This window comes from Anoplopoma fimbria, chromosome 10 (assembly GCF_027596085.1).
Source record: "Anoplopoma fimbria isolate UVic2021 breed Golden Eagle Sablefish chromosome 10, Afim_UVic_2022, whole genome shotgun sequence".
NCBI classification, from domain to species: domain Eukaryota; kingdom Metazoa; phylum Chordata; class Actinopteri; order Perciformes; family Anoplopomatidae; genus Anoplopoma; species Anoplopoma fimbria.
This window is the reverse complement of record NC_072458.1, coordinates 3,105,002-3,124,932: the sequence shown is the minus strand read 5'-3', so window position 1 is coordinate 3,124,932 and position 19,931 is coordinate 3,105,002. Positions and strand designations below refer to the sequence as shown.

The window sequence follows — 19,931 nt, the reverse complement described above, 5'->3', positions numbered from 1 at the left end:
TGCACTGTTGAAGAAAGAATATCGGTTCATTCATCTAAAACTGTCTTTTGCACACTTTCTGTTCCTGCCTATTTCTTATATTTATATCTATAATATTTACAGTGATCAGTGTCACTCATCTCATACCTTAGTGAGCCACTCCACCTAGTGTTCAGTTTATACAAGTGTTTTTGGACCACATGTGTTGGTCACACATGTTGTGTACATTTTGTTGCATCACAAAATATAAATATAAGTATTTTCTCGATCTGTACATTCAACTGACCTGGAAACATTAACTCTATATTCATTTAAAAATACAGGCTAGCTGTCAAATGAGACAGTTTAATTAGTTACTGCCCTATATGAAATAAATATGGCCATGTTTCACCACACTAACATGAATTTATATACAACCTGTTGGTAAAACAAAGCTAAAGTACTCAAGAAATGATTAAAAAGATCTTGCACATTTTATTGTGATGAAAATATTCATGCTACACAACTAGTCACATTAATTGACAGGAAAACTACACAGAAAAGTGCTGTTGTTATTCCGAACTCAGTGCCCGGTTAGATGAGATGATTAAAACCTTATTGCTGAAATATTCTCATGGTTATATTGGAGATAGAGACCGCTCTTCATAAACACAAACAGTACTCACTTCCTGTTATACACGTAGCCTTATCATAAAATAGCACAACTAACATAACATAAATTTAAAAAAAAAACTAATAATAAAATCAAAATAAATTATAATTAGTGTTCCTGACTTACAGTAAAAGAGAGCAGCTATTGCCGTAAACAACATTATGTTAAATAAAATTAAAAAAAGAACAGGGTTGGGGAAGCGAAAGTCTCCCAAGATGCTACCGGCCCTCTGGATCCAGAGGATCAAGTACATGAAGGGTGTTAATCCACCTCTGATCTCAGTACCTTCAGAGCTAATCAGTAATGGCTCTGAGATGATCAGAAGATGCATTCAGACACAGTTCTGCTGCTGTCTCTGTTAGAGAGGCCCCATGTGCAAACATTTGACGATGGTGTTGCCATTAATTGTCAGTATGTTGATTTTTAAAACATGATTTTTCAGTTCATTGTTATTCCAGTGTTGTGGATTTGTTACATTAGCTTTAAATGCACTTAATGCGTAGACGTAGATAGATGCTTTCTAATGCCCAACATATAGAAATCCCTGTCATTTCAAACCCACCGTCACAGCTCTCCTACCTCAGAGTTTTCAGTAGTATAATGCAAAACAAGTGTTCTAGTGCAAGTCTAACCAGATTATCAAAAACACATGAAACTATATTCTAATTCGTCATGATAGAAAAATGCCATAAAGTAACAATCATTTGCAATGCAGTTGATCGGTTGATAAAAACAAAATACAACAAAGAAACTAGAAGACAAGGTTTGCTACAAATGGAATAAAAAATAAAAAGGCAAACATCTCATTGGTGTTCTCTGTGACTTAAATCCCAAGGCGGTACAGCTGAGGTCAGTAATGTGTTGACAGTATTATTGGAGAGAAAATGTTGTACCTCAAGCCGTCCACTGGGGGGCAGACTAAGACCTATGGAGTGTCACACAATCACAGAAACGTCAAACATGTAGTGTTTTACTATAAAAATCATAAATAGAAAGCCTGTATAGACAATAAATGCATCTACCTGCTCCACACACACACACACACACACACACACACACACACACTCTCTCTCTCTCTCTCTCTCTCTCTCTCTCTCTCTCACCCACACATAACTTAGCTCTCTAAGAGGAAGAGGAGGTGGGGGACATTTGCTCTTTGTTTCATCTTGATTTTTCCAGGTTTCATTTCCAGGATACTGGCCTCATTAGTCGAACAGTGGATACGAGTTTGGTCAGTTCATTTAACAAATATGATCCCATGGAGGTTTCACAGTTTAGTTCATCATTATCAGTCTCCACATGCGCGGGTTGAAGTTTTAGAAGGTTTAAGAAGGTTTAAAGGCAGAAAAGAAGCCTTTACTTGACCCTCCTTCTTCTTCATGTCTCTACTAACTTCCTTCCAGTTTTGACCTTTGCCCTTTACCTAGCACTGCCAGGGGTCGCCATGGGGCATCTTGGGACCCTGGATGTGCATCTCGACGGGGCGGTCAGGTGAACAGTCCCTCCTGTAAGTAACCGTTTTCTCATTGGTTGTTGGGATGAATGACAGGTCCTGAATAGTGAAAAAAAAATAGTCAGTAATAGCAACACACACACACAAACACACAACCACACATGCACGCATCCTTGATATACAGAGGCACACTCAAACCAAAACACGATACTCAACATGATGATTTATTTAGCTATAGATAAGGGGGCACGAGAGATCAAATTCGATGCAGGATATGCTGAGATACCCGGCCCTTTAGTCCTTTATATGGATTACATTGTAAAAGAAAACATTATACAACTGTTTTAATAGACTGTGTTGTTGTCCATGCGACTAGTTAATTGACTTTGACTTTTAAAATCATTAGAATGCCCCTTTAGTATCAGCAGCTCCTTTTTAGGTAGATTTCTTAAATGTTCAACTTAAGAAGTGGAGACTAACCATTTTTTTAATAATGTAGTCTTTGAGGAATTATGTAAAGCTTAACAATACTTGCAAAACTCCCAGCTAATGTAAATATGAAGTTTTAGCATACATATCCCCAGAAACCCCCCCGTTGTAATTTCCATCGTTCCCTACTTCTCAAAGGTGCAGTACATCATTGCAAAGTCACAAATCATGACGTTGTAGATGGCGAGCAGGGAGTTGAGAGGAAATGTAAAATACAGCTGTACCCCTGACAGCAGACTCAGATTTCTCACTCTCATGGTTTCAGCGGACAGAACACAGGAACAAAACATATCCTGTAGGATTAAGTGGTCCTTAATACTTCTGAAGGCTCAACTCAACTCAATTAAAACCATTAAAACCATTAAAACCCTGTTTTAGCCCTGCTGTGCTGGTGAGCGCCTCAAGCATACTTGACTTTAAATAGCAAACCTTTCCAGTGCAGTGATAGTGTCCGTCTTCAGCAGCGCCCCCTGGTGACAAGCCTCTCTTCTGTAGCAGCAGCCGGGACACGGCCACCACCACCAGCCCGCACAGCACTGTGAGAGCACACACACTCAGGAATGTCCCTACCAGACGGCTGTTGCTGGCACACTCTGTGGACACACACATAAGGTTTCAACATGCAGAGCTGGGACAGGATGCCCTTCTTTGTGATGGGTAAGAACAAAGTTAACGCTCACAGCTTTTACGGCTGGAAGCAAGGAGTAGAATTATAAAGAAATACTCATGTAAAATATAAATACCTCAAAGTTGTGCGTGAGTAATATACTTATTTACTTTTAACACAAACAAACAGACACTCTTACACAGCTCGGTCAGTGACAGCTGAGCCCGTGTTGCTGCACTGAACAGTCAGCTGGCTGTGAATCTGCTGGGGAGCATGTGTGGATGACGGGCTCATTGCTCAACACAAAGAGCCCAAAGAGTACTCTGACATTTTGTAACAGGGTTACCATGGAGACCTGGCTCCTGCTGCAACTGGGAGGAGTGGGTGTGAGCCGGAAGAGAGTGTCCCGTTGGGGTGGAGGGATAGGGGTGAGGGGATAGGGGGAGATAGGGAGGGGGGCGCACAATGAGCGGTGCTGTTCCAAAAAATCGGGAAGGCGGGGATGAACTGTAACACTTGGATGTGCAATGCTGTGTGTGTGTGTGTGTGTGTGTGTGTGTGTGTGTGTGTGTGTGTGTGTGTGTGTGTGTGTGTGTGTGTGTGTGTGTGTGTGTGTGTGTGTGTATGATGGAGAGCTGGGAACTGAAGGGAAATGTAAAATGCAGCTGTAACACTTGACAGCAGGCTTGCTGACTCAAATACATCAGGGTGCAGTAGTTCAGCAATGGTAGCAACGGAAGTGACCTCGAATGAAGGCATGTGTTTCGGTGTGAGATGTGTGTGTGTGTGTGTTGACATTATACCTGGTCTCGTGCTGATGTGAAGCTGAGTTTGGCCCGAATGTGAGCTTGTTTGAAACCGATAGCGACAGCTGTCATTACTGATGTACATACACTGAATCCACATCTCCCCTGCTTGGCCTGAAAAGATATAGAGAGAGAGAGTCGAAGTAAGATGTTATTCAGTCCAGACATGTTAAGCTCCAAATCCTAGTGAAAAGCCTCCAGGATTACTTAAAACAAAAGAATCAGCTAGAGTAGCATTACAAGAAAGCTGCTGGGTTTTAAAGCTCTTTAGTTTTCGCTTTAAATCTGCACCAATCTATAATTCTGTACCTCTGTAACAAGGGATCAAATTACCATGTTTAATGTGAAATGTATCCCTGGTAGTTACAAATCCACATTGAATGAAACCAAACTCAAATGCATCATAGTCTGTAATCTGATCTATCAACTTTCCTCAGATCCAATAAACTGCAAATGGAGCAAAACTCATGTGTAAAATTGTGCTCAGAGCAGCTCTACCTGAGACAACATCCATGTAGCCCACCAGTGGTGCACAGGTGTTGTTGCAATGTCCAGTCTCTTTTTGTGTCAGGCCGTGAGACAGGTGGCAGTCCACACACTTCCTGAGAGAGAGAGAGAAAGAGAGAGCGAGAGAGAAAGAGAGAGAGAGAGAGAGAGCGAGAGAGAGTATACCAGTGTCAGCTTTAGCTAAAAATAGTTCTGTAAGAGCTCCCATCATGCTTTGCGGTAGCAAATTCAAACTGATACGTACCAGTATGATTGGCAGGTGCTTTGGCAAGCAGGACATCTCTCACAGAAGTCTCCAGAGCGTCGGGGGTCGTCGCACACACACTTGCCACACATACATTTGCCCAAACCGCTGCACAGCAACCCGTTGGCTGATTGGCAGGTTGCAGTGGAGACGGGACAACCGCAGCTATCACCAGTCCAGTCGTCCTCACACACACACTCACCTGACACACACACACCACGCCCTGAGAAAGACAGAGAGAGACGGGAGGAGAGAGTGATACAGGAGCAAAAACATTGCAGAGAGTGTATGTTTTTATAGGAACTAGATGTTCATAATACATCATTCTGAAGCTCACCTCCACACAGCAGTCCCCCGTCATACGGGCAGGAGAAGTCGTCTATCTCGCAGTATTTCCCATATACTGTGCCAAGCCTGGTCTGCTCGCACACACACCTCCCACACTCACACACTCCCCGACCACTGCAGTCCACATCAGACCCATCCGCTCTGCAATTCCAGTTTGAATGTTTGTCCGAGTCCTTAATAAGTCCGTGATCTGGCCTCTGCTCCTCATTGGAGCTGCCTCTGCATGGTGATTCGCTCTCGTCATTGCAGCGCCTTGTTGGTCCACAACTGCATCCGCATTTAGAGTGGATCCTAACGACGGTGGATTCGTTATATCCCACTGGTCGAACCAATACTGTTACATCTTCATCGTCAGCATCGTCAGGACAAGAGCGCATTCCGATAGTGATATTGAAGTAAACCTGCAGGGGAAGACAAAAAGGTTAATCACCACCTTGGTCAAGACTGAATTATCACAACACCATTGGATTGATTGCCATGAAATTTGGTACAGACATTAATAGCGCCCAGAGAATAAATCCCAATAACTTTCGTAATTCCCTGACTTTTTCTGTAGTGCCAGCATCAGGTCAAAAGATTTTTCCAATACTTTTGCAACACTATCGCTGTGACAAAATCTGTCCACAGACGAACAGAAACATTAATACCTGGTGACTCACAAGGTCAAAACAATGTCAACAAGCTGTCGTGGCTTTTAAACATACCAACAAAACAAATGAATGATTGATTATTGAACAACCATTTCTTTCTCAAGAGTCTGCAGTTGCTTTAGAGATCCTACACAGATCAAGAGAAATGAAGCTGTGTTAAAATGTATTTTCCCTTATGAAAGTCCTGCTGTAAATCTAAAATGAGCCTCCTTTCACTCTATACCATTTTGCACTCTCTGATAAGACTAAAATACTTGCTGGTTACTTATCTAACATCAGGAGCCAGGAACTGGATTCAAAGTGTTATGCTTCATGTGATTAATTATTCTGTTCATGTGGTTGTATAAGTTATGCAAAAGAGCCAAAGCTTTGAAACAACAGGCATGCCTTTCACTTGATTACCATTCTGGTAAATGTGGGTATTTTCCATAATTCACTCTAATCCACCCGTGGATTAAAGGGCTGGACTTCAGTCTATTAGCACAATGGACTAACTATAGAGCAATCATTAAGTATCTTGGAATTAAGAGCCCCAAAAGGTTACTGGGAAAAGGAGTCTCATCTGCAGTTTAGGGAGTGAACAGGAAGAAAATTTCCAAATGTAATAAAATGCTATAATTAGTACCAAAAGGGGGTTTCTTTGTTTGTAATAGTTGAACTTTTTTTAAGGAGTCTTTTGTATAATCATTACTACTGAAGCAGAAAAGCTCCTCTGCAGTGGTGCAGAATATTTTATAGAGCAGGTACGAAAACAGTGGCCGTCCAGTGACCTATTTCTAAATATAAATGTACTATTTGTTTTGCATAAAGGCTCTCACATTGGGCAAGGTAATGATTAGGACGACTAGGTCATGGAATCACATGGCAATGTTTTCCTGTTAAACACAGCCTCTAATCCGCTCAACTCAGATTATTTACCAAATCTTTAGCTCTCAGTGATGTATGTGTGTGTGTGTGTGTGTGTGTGTGTGTGTGTGTGTGTGTGTGTGTGTGTGTGTGTGTGTGTGTGTGTGTGTGTGTGTGTGTGTGTGTGTGTGTGTGTGTGTGTGTGTGAGTGTTTTCGTATGTGACAAAGTGATCCAATACATTTTCAGTGACATATCCCGGACCTGTAATCAAAGATTTCTGTATAAATAAAAGTAACATTCAGCTAAATTCTTGCATTGTTTTAATCATGTGTGTGCTTTGATTTTGTTGTTTTTTGAAGGAATGCTAGTGTGTTTACCGTCTGGCCGGGCTGCACCCCCGAGCAAATCTGGTCCTTTGCGGTGGATCCATTGGGACAGAGAGGAGACACAGACACCCAGTACCTGCTGACTGCCTTGTCCTCCACTGACACTGATACTGCCACCTCCGACAACAACCTCTGGATGGAGCAAGTGCGGAGACAGATAAGAAGCAACGTTAACTTTACTGCCTGATATCAATGAATTTAATGTATTAAGCTGGCTGCAAGGCGATGTTGGATACGACAAAATAGAGTGGGGAAAACAGTGACAGTTTGAAAATGCAATGAATTTAATCTGTGTGGTTGAAAAGTAATGAGATGAGAGAGAGGGAGAAGTGTGATTAATTAAAGTTGTCACATGTCCCTAGAATGCCCTCCTTTCTTTCTTTCTTTGTGAAATACAGGGGGAAATGAAAAGGGGCCAAAAATAGCATCTTTGTATTCATCTGTGATTAGGACACATGGTTTCCGTGGAGATCTGATAGCTATCATAATGCCAGCTTCTGTTCGGGCTCCGCTGCTTGTGTATGCATGCGTGTGTGTGTATGCATGTGTGTGTGTGTATGCATGCGCGCGCGCGTGTGTGTGTGTGTGTGTGTGTGTGTGTGTGTGTGTGTGTGTGTGTGTGTGTGTGTGTGTGTGTGTGTGTGTGTGTGTGTGTGTGTGTGTCTGCACGTATGCATGGCTGTGCACCCGGATCTGTGGATTCGGCAGATTCTGGAAGCAAACAATGGAGCGCTGTGCCTGAGGCAAGATTATAGCCTAGACTGCTGCCAACTGAACAAAACCCAAGTATCACACACACACACACACACACACACACACACAAGGCCTTACTCCTCCTTAACCTCCTGTTCTCATCCATGTTGTTCTGTTTCATTAGGCCTTCAGTGACCAAGTACATCTCCAATCATCTTCAACTTAAAAATGTAGGTTTGTATAACAAGTGCCTGTCCTTTTTGTGCATTCCTAAACCTAAATCTCCTGAATGAATATAACAGTACACACTTTCTGTAGTAGCACCGATTCTGAGGACTTTTTTTTCCTGCAAACAGGAATGTGCTATTATTGCTATGAGCCAAGTTCATGTCACCTCAGCTCAGATCAGCAGACAAACACTTCTGAACTGATACTGTGTGGGCTCATCAATTCAGCTCACTCTGTGCTGCTGCTCACTTCTAACTAACTTTTCACTTGTCCCTGTCCTTCTCCTTGTTGTCTAAAGGGTGAATTATATACAGATGGCGGACAAAAATGAGAAATATGTTGCAGAGGAGGTGAGTGCTCTGTACCTTGTAAGCGTCCACCACCAGCTCTATAAGGTTTGGGGCCTGAAAGAGGCCTAGCTTTCCCAGGTACGAGCCAGGAAGAAAACGTACCAACTCCTTAAGAAGAAAAGTGAGAAGAGGGTGAATTTAAATGTGTTCCCTCTTATGGAAGCCTCCCAGCCTATAAACTATGCGTGGCAACATTTGTTTTCCCACTTATATACTTTATGCTGTTGTGTGCACACGTGTGGAAGAGATTACCTCGTACCACTGGTACTGCTGCTTCTCCACAGCGAAGATGGAGTACATGTGGTTTTCAAGCAGCTTATCAGACAACTGACCCACACTGGGATGGTCCTGAAAAGGAGACAGCCATTAGACGAAATGCTAAAAAACTTTTTTTCAGGAAAACATTTCTGTTCTCCAGCTGATGTAGTTTTACATTTGGGGAAATAAACATATTTGTTTTTTGGCAAGAGTTAGATACAAAGATTACTCTGTACACAGAAAAGATTAGGCTACCGTCAGCAGCAGCTTAGCATAGCACAAAGACTGAAAACAGCCAGAAACAGCCAGCCAAAGGTAAAAGAATCTGTTTACCAACACCTCTAGAATTCACAAATTGAAACAGTATATCTTGTTTGTTTCATCCGTACAAAAACTGAAAAGACTCATTTAAAGGTTTAGCTCTGACTTCACACCAAGTGTACGCTTCCTCGTGCTCTCACCATCCTAGTGCTTCCTGTGTAGACATTGTTTTCCAGGTGACACAGGCCGTCGTGTGGCGTAACAATCCCTGCCAGCCGGCTGTCCAGGGCGAGGTGAGACGGCTGGTCTGTCATCAGGAGCAGCAGCCGCTTGGCCTCTGGTCGCCAACCCACCGATCTCTAAAAGAGAGACGGAGAGGAGTCAGGACATTGTGTAATGTGAGTAAACAAGTGTATTATGTCTCTGGAGAGTAGTTTTATAGATTCTCTCATTTTTATCCCCTTATATCACTAGGCAACCACATTTATACTGACTGGAAATAATGTGCATGCATTATATTTTTTACACATGTGGTAAGAAACTGCAAATTCAAACATTTTAGCCATCTGAGCTACATTAGTTCCCGTGGTGATCAGCTCTTTCTGTAATGCCAAATAAAAGTTAACACAGCAGAAACCTCTCCACCAGTGATTTGTCATAGACAGTGTGAGAGAAATGGGTTTATGTGAGTGTGTGAGTGTGTGTGCACATGTAAGTCGCTTTGGATAAAAGCATCTGCTAAATGACTGTAAAAAAAAAAAAAAAAAAAAAAAAAAAAATGCAATGTGGATTTAAGGAAACCAAGTGAGTACATAAGTAGGCCTGACATAATAGAGTCTTTTTCTAGAGGGATGACCACTTACTGCCCCCCAGCCCCCTGCATGGTGTGACTCACAGCCCCCCTGCAGTCGTAGTATAAGCAACTCTGTGTGTCTGCCATACCCCAGCAGTGGTGTCATTACTTAATGGGATCCCACTGGTAATATCCAATGCTGAGTCAGAGTGCCACCATTCTCCCAGAATAAATGCTTCTTTCACCAGCGGGCAGACTAATGACCAAATTTGGAGAAAGGCCTCATTTTTCTGAACATTTCCTAAACTTTCAAGGAAACTGAAAATGACCCACCATAAAAGAATATTTAGCTGACTCTGTTTCTCTTTGTTTGTACACACAAGTAGCTCTTGTGTGCCTGACTTTCCAGCTTCTGTTTGTACACACCTGGCAGACAGCAGCTTGCAGCATAGCATCCAGTCCTCCCTCAGGTGTGTCCATGTTTCCAGAGATGCGCTGGCGTTTGATCGTACGCGTGAACTCGCTCATGTTACCGGTCATACTCAGGACGTGGTGGAAGCCGTGGGCTGGACGACAGCGGATCTCATAATCACTGGTGAGAGAAAGAGACGACCTCACGGTAGATCTCAGGACAAACTTTGAAGGAGTTAAATATCTCTTTTATACATCGCAAGAAAATTCACAAAATTAGCTATATAGAGAGGATTAACCCTTCTTTTCTTTTGTAGCAATCAATAATCCAACCAACAGATGGTGTGTTTTACCTGCAGGGGTTGGTGATCTTGGAGGGGTGCACATTGATGTAAGGGGAGACAGGTTTGTCCACAAATGAGCCAAAACCCAGCCAAAGGTCCGAGGAGTGCGCCGTCATACGAAGGGACAGCGCTACACCCACTGTCTTCAACTGGACCACAGAAAATATGCCGAGGTAAGTGGACACAAAATAGTACAGCCGAGGGCGAGTAAAGGACGGTGAGGGGGAGAAGTAGAAAAGCTTTCTTTCTTAAAAGAGATTCATTCAAATATTTAAAAAATGTCAAATTATTGAAATACCATTTAAATAAATGAGTCTGAGCTCTGACATTTCTGCAGTTTATTTCATGCCAAATGACAAAAGTCTTGGGTTTTTACAATATGGTTTAAAACAGTTGTGATGATCCAGAATTTAGTTTAAACATTTGGAAAACACTCATTCCTTTAGAAAAATAAGTGAAAAGCTTCAACACCTACATGATCAAGGTTTTCCTGCATAGATGCTGATACATCAACCAGGTAGTACAGATCCACAGGATAGCGCTCCAGCTGCTTCACAGCCACCACGACGCTAGCCTCTGAACCTATGCAGACACACGCATATGATAAAATAATACATGTAAAACTTTACCGTAACTGCTTCATCACACACTTAAGCAATATGAAAACATCGAAAATCAGAGATAAACCATTTTATACTTGACTAAATGTTGCAATCGAGGCAAAAATCCAGAGTTTACGGTCGTCTACCTGGCCTGAGGGTGATGCTAATGTCTTGTGGAGACACTTGTGTGCTGCTGATGGTGGCGTTGACCTCCACCTTGATCTGTGACTGCTCCATGAACTCCTGTTCACAGCCTCTCTTGGACAGCTTCACTGGCAGGTCGCAGCGCTGGCTCGGACCCACCCCATCCAGAAAGTCCTAAAGGGTCACACAAGGTCAAGATGGGAAATGGTGACTTTTGCAAACCTTTTCTTTCAAATAAACAATCCTAAACAAGAGTCAGGAGAAAAAGCTTTCAGGCAGTTGTAGAGAAGTCGCATTTTAAGATAATCGGATTGCAGGAATGAGAACAAGTGAAACAGTAAAGTGGGTCAAGTGGAACACCACTTTATCCTCTGTTCAGAGTGTGTAATGCATTTGTTATTCCACCCGTATCCAGTTCTCTCTGAAACGTAAAGTGTGATAAAACATTAATTTCACACACAGCATTTTGGTAACCAGCTTCACAATAACTCACTTGGGTTTTGTTTCAGTCATTTTTTTGATGTTTGTATTGATCTGTGATGTAGGTATAGGCCTATTGACATGAGAACCATGACCATATTATTATGTGATTCTAAAGGTATTCATCCGTTTAGTGTATCAGGAAGAAGTGTCCTGTTTGTGTCGTACAACAGCGTCATGCATTGCAGCTTTTGAGTGGATTAGTGACCTTTTGTACTTTCCTCTGTGAGAAACAAACACAGTGAATAGCACTCGAAACAAATACAAAAATTGTATCATTAAATGTGTTTATTCACTGCATGTCATGGACCTGACTGGAATGAGTCTGATACAACTATCAAGACCAAGCTTATAAGGAATGACATAGCGCAGCTGATTGAGATTACTGCTTCTTTTAAAACCCAAATACTGTAGCAGATAAGCCAAAACAGTCTACAGTAAAAAGACTGCAGCTGATAATGTGACCATGCTGTCCCTGTGGCTATGTATTGAATAACAGTGACTTCCCCGGACTTTCCTTTCAGAGTTTGCCCCTTCTCCTGACACTGAATGTCAATGGCTATAAATGAGCATTCATGTTTAAAAGCACTGTACTTATTATTCAGTGCTATCCAGCCATGCCTTTGTGACGTTTTGTGTGATTGTGTGCGTGTAGGAGGTTACAGATGTGGCGTTTGAATGCTTTCACACACCAGCGAACCCGGCCCCACTTAATGATGTCAGTTAAGGTTAGGCCTCATAGGCTGGGAAAGCACCTGAAGTCTGTAAACACGCACATGACAGTCTGGTCTAGACGGTGCCGTTTGTGTGTGTGTTTGTGTCTATTTTGTGACTGGTGTGGCGCTGGACGATTTACAAGACTGACCAGATACGGACAAACAGACAGGCGGATGCACACTTTGAGAAAAAAATGATATGCGCGAGCGCCTAGACTAAACACATGGATAGAAAGTGGCTCTGTCTCTGCTGCGGCATGAGAAAGCACGCATGGAAACATTCACACACACACACACACACACTCAAAAAGGTCATAGAGCAGGCCACTAAGCCCGAACATACACATTATATTCGCATCTGTGGATGGCATCAAAGCTTCAGTGTGTGTGTCATCTGAGGAATGCTGACACATTCTCCTTTTTTCCCCTCCCTGTCACACTCAAACACACACTTTTTATACACATTCCTACCTCTTTGAAGCACCAGGCACACTGGGGTCCACGTCTGAGGCACTCTGCACAAGAAGTGACACTGGGAGACCAACACGCACTGTCACCTGCAGATAAAAAGAGAGATGAGGAAAGAGAGATGAGGAAAGAGGTAAAAAAGTGTAGGGAAGATGGGACAGACAGCCGAAGACGGAGGAAAAATAGGATGAAGAGAAGAGTCTATGATTAGCATATGAAAGACAGTGTGTGTCAACACTCATTAGCCATGCAGGCGAGCCCCTGTGGATATTTAGAGATCTCATGCACACTTCTGATGAAGTAAGCACCACTTAGCATCTCATGTGAGGCTATTGGGTACCTATCCGCCTGACGTGTAGCGGGAAAACGTCCATGAGTGTGGGAACAGGTGCTTGAGTTGTTGTAAGTGGTGCAATGGATCATTTCCCACACCCACACAGATGCACAGCGAGGACTAATCATGAGACAATCTGTGAATGCTACAGAAATTATTGTGTAAGTATTAATGGATATTTAAGTGACAAATGCAACTGTCTGTGGGGGGGATAAAAACAGCATGATGTAGAGACGGAAAGATTTACAGGGTGAAAAAGGCAAAAACATATGCCTTTAATGAATGATTCATTTGAGTGATTAATCTGCTGAAATCCAATTTTCCAGCATTATCTCAGTGAGTTTCAGAGCTGGAATGTAGGACAGAGAACTGCTGCAGGTCCTATAGCAATCACTAAAAGCCCACTCACAAGCAGCTCTGACTCAATTAGCACTCCTGGCCTCTGGCAAAGCGCAGAGCAGATGAAGCGTTTTAACTTCTAATTGATCAAAACATGCTGAAACATAGAGGTGGATGTGGCACAGGCTTCTCCGGTGGGGGTTCACTGGTTATGGGGTTTAGAGGTTTCCCCTTTCAAAAAAATTGAATAGGCTTTAATGTTTGTTAAATGAGACGGCTTATAGGTCCGTCTGCTAGGTTCAAAGGTCAATAGTCTCTCTCCCCCCAAAAAACATGCGAGGATGGAAGTTGTGAACGCTCAGTCCTAAAAATGTGGCACATGAGGTAGAGCGCTTGTCCTGTAACCACAAGGTTGGTGGTTCAAACCCCTCTACCGGCAACATGCCGAGGTGTCCTTGAGCAAGACACCTAACCCCCAAGTTGCTCCCCGGGTGCTTCATTGCAGCCCACTGCTCCTCCGGGATGGGTTAAATGCAGAGAAATAATTTCCCCATTGTGGGACTAATAAAGGCTTAATTATTATTATTATTAAAGTGGCTTGCTCACATGAGACATTTGGGAACCAGTCGGAGCACAGCACGGGAGCTGAATGCCTTGACATGACACAGGATGCAGGCTAATTGCTGGGTTATGATGTATGTAATTGGCCCTGATGAGCCTCTATAGTATAGAGTATATATATATTTTTTTTTTTTTTTTTTTTTTTTGCACAGTTCTGAAAACATTAAATGTTTAATATAGGCATGTAAAGTCAAAAAGGCTACAAAACTGGGACACTTTTCTTTACACAGTTACACAGTCCAGTGACATGTCTTGTTTATCTTGGCTACAAAGATGATGTGATGTCTTTAGAAAGCTAAGAAAATCCTTGTTTCAATAGTATATGAAACTCACAATGCCCTTTGTTATTAATGTGACTGAAAATGAGTCAAATGTTTCATCATCATCATCATCATCACAGTCTTTTAGCAGACGCTTTTCTCCAAAGCGACTTACAGTCAGTAGTATATTACATATCATTCACCCATTCACACACTGATGACAGGCTACCATGCAAGGTGCCACCATCAGACTCTAACTAACACTCATCATCCAGTCCACACCGATGGCAAGCCTTCAGGAGCAACTTGGGGTTAAGTGTCTTGCCCAAGGACACATCACATTTTGTTTTATCATTTTGGAAATTCTATTTGAATAAATGATATTTTTGAAAGCTAACCTTTTGCCCAGTTTACAGTTCAGATACATTGCTTTGGAATACATTTAAATTGAATGCAAAGTTGCATTGCAATGCATCATTTTATGCAAAAAGAGCTTTGATATTTTAGAAGCATAGAGTCTATACTCACCACTGACAGCAACCAGCGTGCAGCAGAGCAGGAGACACAGGAGGAACCAGGAAGTCATATTATCCTATCCACACCGGGACTGGGTGGGAGGAGGAGGAGGAGGAGGAGGAGGAGGATGCACGGCTACTGGAGATGAACCGGGGGAGACCGGGCACCTTGCGTCCGTAGCCGGGGCATTGTCGTTCACTCGATAACCCTTTCTAATCTAAGAGGTATTCACACCATTAAATCAGCTTAAAGGTGCTCTCTCCTCCCCCGGTGAGAGGTGGAGGAGGTGGAGGAGGAGGAGGAGGTGCTGCAGGTCTCTCCATCTATTTCCAACGACGTGTCTCCTCGTCTCACGGCCGACGGTGAGGTCTCATCCCCGGGACACACACACACTCACTAGAGTCACAGCGGTGCGCAACAACATGCTGACTGAACATCCCACAACGAAACCAGGAGAGTGACCGTGTTTTAACCACTGCACTGACTCACTGCCATGGAAACGACGCTCACTCCTCTCTCTCTCTCACTCTTAAAGAGGGAGGGGAGAGAGACAAATAAGGAGAGAGAGAGAGAGAGACATGAAGTGCTTACTACAAGGAGTTGTGGTGGGGTGCATTCCGAGTGAATCATAGCCTTGAAGTGAACACACTGATGTTTGTATAGCTTTTTCAGGGAGCGAGGGCTCCTGTGTGTGGGGTTAGATGATGGGGTAAAGAGATGGGGGGGGAGCTCCTGCAGAGGGGTTCACATACTGGTGCTAAGGAGGAGAAAAGGGGGAGAAGGGGGTGGGGGTCTGAGTCCATTGTGCACAGATTCCAATGACATGGAGTAACCTCGCTCCGCCGGCTGCTCTGCTGAACAGGAGCCAAAGACTTACTAAACAACTCAACATTTTAAGCTGGAGGAAAACAGAGCCGGGAGAGGACAAAAGGCACAATAGGGTATCATCTTTGGCATATGATATGCTCGTCTCCGGCAGAGAGGTCTATCACATAAAGTGGGTATGTTTTCCTCGGCACGCAGCCTAAACAGTGATTGTGAGTGTGCCAACCAATGCACAACAGTAGGCTCACAAAGCGCACACACCCACCCACACACACGGTGCAATATCTGCTCTGTTTGACCCCCATCTGTCGGTCAGGGGTCTGGGGCCCAGCCAGCCACGCCTCTCTTCTTCATTCACATAATTTGTCAAACAGCAATTTTGTGCCAACACCCTCCTCATCCGTGCCCTCTCAATTATGGTAATGATGCAAACACACACCACACTGTGTGTGAAAACGTCTCTGAAATGCAGGTTCCAAGGTCTGCAGGACGAAACGTGATAATGGACTCTAATGTAAACACCCCCTCGACCCTGTCAATACTGGTCAACATCAGCATCTTAATGACAGCTGTCACCGTTGTAAAGCTGACACAAACCACTCTTCTTGTTTTTCATTCCTCCCCCACCTTTTTAACCCCCGTGTTTTCTCTCCGTGGTGTGTTTGTGTTAGCAGTCGGCTGGGCTTTCCATCACGCTGGTCTGGTCTCATCACCCTCCAACCAAACCACACACAAACACAGACAGATCTTAGTTCATGTCCACATTTGAAACACGACTCCTGCACATAACTTTATTTCCGTTTCGCCCCTTTAACAGTCGAGTCATCTCACTGATTTAAGAAGAATCTCCCACACTCTCCCTTTCTGCCCCGCACAGCAGGTGTCCAAGATCGTGTGGGAAATAAGTGGGGATTCCCAATGTGCATGGGTGGAAGTAAGAAATTACATTCACTCTCGCTATTGTAATAAAGTTGTTTTTTTGAGTCTGAGTTTGAGTTGCACCTTTGTTATTGAGTTGTTATGTTTTATTTTTTTCATTTTAAGTAGCCTCTTAAGGCCAGATATCACACGTATTGTAGGCTACTTCTTTACATTTGAAGTCGCATCCGTTACAGAGTAAAACTAAAAGTCACAAGGGGGTGAACTGTGTGACTGAACAGAGGTCTGTGAGGACTTTCTGCTGTTTGAGGCTGTTAATCGGTGATGTGACGGTATAGAGCCTCATTTTGCTCAAAACGTTTCAACTTTGAGGAGCACAGTGGGACCAGAGAGGCCAAGTGGACAGGTTGTATTGGTTATTCATTCAGACAGGTGAGTACAACAACAAGAGGCTGACTGGACTGACCTCAGCTACACTGAGATGGTTATTATTTATGTAATTAATAATCAGTTCAGTTGAGTGCTCTCTGATAGCTTGGACAGAAGGGGCCTTGTTTCTAATTGTTTTTTGTTCTTGTGTATAAGTTTACATTTAATGCTAAATATATTATTTAGTTTAACAGTAGTATCATAAAATATCATACCCTCCCCGTTTTAATATTGTAACGCAGTAACCTTTACTTGGAGTTCTAGTTGACTTCCTTTTTACTGTAATTTAAACACATTTTTTACACAAGTACTTTTACTAGAGTAAACGTGTCTTCAGTCGGCAACAATATTATAGTTCTCTCTACGCCTCCACAAGTGCACATTCTGGAAACCGGAACCTTTAACCACAGACAGACACATGTAACTGTGACGACATGAAAGTCCCAAAATAGCAAATAGGGAACTTTATTTCCTGTTTCGTTGCTTGTGTGTATTTATGTATTTTTTCGGATTGAATCAAAGAGTGTCCTCCGTGGAAACGCAATAAAGAACTGAAATTTCTGAGGTGATAGTAAAGGACAATTGTCACAGACAGTCACATTGTCTGGTCTGAGTCCTCGTGGTTCTGCCGTCACAGTGGAGATCTAAGCTGATGCATTGTGCTTTTGACATTTCAAAGGCCAACAACCTTTTCAACATTTTTGATCGAGGAAAATGTCACCATGGGATTAATTGCAATTTTCAGTTATCTCCACAGGTTTCTCCTGAAACCACAACAACAATAATTTTGATCGCTTCTCACTGTTTTCAGACTTCTGTGACATGTATTTGTTACTGAAAATGTAAATGTAAAAAAAATGGGTCACAAAAATAACTTTCTTAAAAAAAAGGCTAAACAATTTGCAGCTGTGAACTGTAGTTTTTTACTAAATTGCTCAAACAGTAGTAAATTGTGCACTTAGATATGGGATCATTCCAATCCAATATTGGTTTGGGTTTCAATTTTAAGAAATTCACAAATCAGACTGAGGCTACTGATCCACGTACGATCAGTAAGGGTCCAACAAGGGGCTGCAACAAGCCCAGAACAGGAGATAAACATGATAAACAACACATTACTATACTTTGTTTTGTAATCTTCGTTTTAAGTTTGTTTTATCACAGTGATGGTCTTGCAGCATGTAAAACAGGCAGTGGTAGTCACTCTTGGTATTCTACTTAAGATTAATTAAAACGCCAAACTAGTTTGTGTGTGTGTGTGTGTGTGTGTGTGTGTGTGTGTGTGTGTGTGTGTGTGTGTGTGTGTGTGTGTGTGTGTGTGTGTGTGTGTGTGTGTAAACTGACATGGCCTGGCCTGACTAACTCTGCATGGTAACCAAACTGCTCACCTCTTCCTCTATTCAAAGTTCGACACCTTGATCAAAATGGATTTGCGTGCATAAAAACATCTGGTCTGGACACCACACGCTATTTATTTACTTTATTTCAAATATTCACTAAAACCTTTTGAAGGATTTTTTTAATTTGCCATTGCACTCCTCTATGAAATTATCCTATTACCTTTGAACTCATGTATAGAAACCTTCTATTTAATAATTGTGCTGTGCACTTGACTTGTTCCAGTGTTTCAAAACATTAAAGGCGTTGCCAATTTACACTCACGTAAATTTGTATGTAAAATCTACTTAACATACAGTTCAGATACATTGCTTTGGAATACATTTAAATTGAATGCAAAGTTGCATTGCAATGCATCATTTTATGCAAAAAGAGCTTTGATATTTTAGAAGCATATAATTATCTTTGATATATTTATAATTATTATATTTATATTAGCAGGTAATAAATTCATATTGGAACTGCCAAAAGTGGATCGATGCATCTCTAGCATTTATTGGGGATTTTCACCTGCAGATTTGGTGCGCAGGTGATAATATTTGGTATCAGAATGCTGTTATTGGATCGACTCAAAAATACATTACAGTGCCCATGTTCATTGTAATCAAATAACATGTCAGATCATTTCAGCTGTTTTTTTGTTTTGTTTTGGTGGATAAATCTGCATTGACAACAGTAGTGAAAATGTTCTCTCTTCAATATAAAATGAGAGTTGTGCTCCTTATTTAAAAAACATGCCGTGTAGCTGTGCGGTTTGTTTGTCTTTTGGGAAATAAATGTGCATCTGTTCTTTATGAATAATGTATTTGTTGACCGTCAGTGCCGAACAGTGAGTCTACAGAAAAACATAAATGAGGAGAGCAAATGTACAAAATACTGCAAGGTTTGCAGATACTCCTTCAGCAAATATATCTTCAAGGCAATAACATTTTGGAAATACATAAACAATAATGGGGGGATTAATTGATATAATTTGTTGAACTAGAACACATTTATGTACAGGTGTATATTCACCTTAAAATGTGACATCAAAAGAGTAATGTTAGATGATTATTAACAATCCATCGTTGGCATACTTGTGACCTGATGTTTACTAAAAGAAATTCATGCAACTTGTCCAACTTCCTTCTTCATCTACTACTTTCCTGAGGACTACAAACATGACATGAGTTTATGTTTTACTTACAAATGTTTTACATTTGTTTAACTGCCTGCCATTATGAGGAACTTGATAAAGATTTGCCCTTACATTATTTTATATATGGAAAAAAACAAGTTTAACATGTTTGAATTTAGATGTGTATATCAGAGAATGGGATAGAATAGGATCAAATACTTCCTTTGCGGTTTCATGGTTGGAATAATGGCATGTCTTGAATTCCGGAAAACATCCGTTTACTGCGTCCTGGGTTTAACCAAGGAAACCCCGCGGTTCTTATCATGTCAGTGCTAACATTTACGTTGACCATCTTTGGCCTTGTGGTCATGCATGCACGCACAATTACATGCAGACACCTACGCTAAACTCAACCACCAGCCTGACTGTCAGCACAAAACACGCACTCCAAGACCACAGTGGCCCATGTTTTTATTTTACTGCCTTTTAGTTCTGA

The 19,931-nt window shown here is 42.1% G+C and overlaps 1 protein-coding gene across 1 annotated transcript; it reads right to left on the bottom strand.

Moving 5' to 3' along the window:
* Positions 1-1,701: 1,701 nt before the first annotated feature.
* itgb8 (integrin, beta 8) lies at positions 1,702-14,863 on the bottom strand. The gene is made up of 16 exons (XM_054606252.1): positions 14,800-14,863; positions 12,721-12,806; positions 11,056-11,227; positions 10,783-10,889; positions 10,317-10,456; positions 9,979-10,144; positions 8,960-9,118; positions 8,493-8,588; positions 8,256-8,348; positions 6,961-7,101; positions 5,075-5,486; positions 4,738-4,960; positions 4,485-4,588; positions 3,984-4,100; positions 3,003-3,166; positions 1,702-2,183 (listed from the first exon to the last, which is right to left on the bottom strand). Exons 1-16 carry the CDS (start codon positions 14,855-14,857, stop codon positions 2,055-2,057), a joined length of 2,367 nt encoding a protein of 788 aa, XP_054462227.1. The 5' UTR covers positions 14,858-14,863; the 3' UTR covers positions 1,702-2,054.
* Between the last annotated feature and the right edge of the window lie 5,068 nt (positions 14,864-19,931).

Coding starts and splice junctions, on each gene's coding strand:
- itgb8 (XM_054606252.1), bottom strand. CDS start 14,857: ATGACTTCCTGGTTCCTCCTGTGTCTCCTGCTCTGCTGCACGCTGGTT. Junction 4,589..4,737: donor AGCACCTGCCAATCATACTG/GTACGTATCAGT, acceptor TCTCTCTCTCAG/GAAGTGTGTGGACTGCCACC. Junction 4,101..4,484: donor CTACATGGATGTTGTCTCAG/GTAGAGCTGCTC, acceptor ATATCTTTTCAG/GCCAAGCAGGGGAGATGTGG.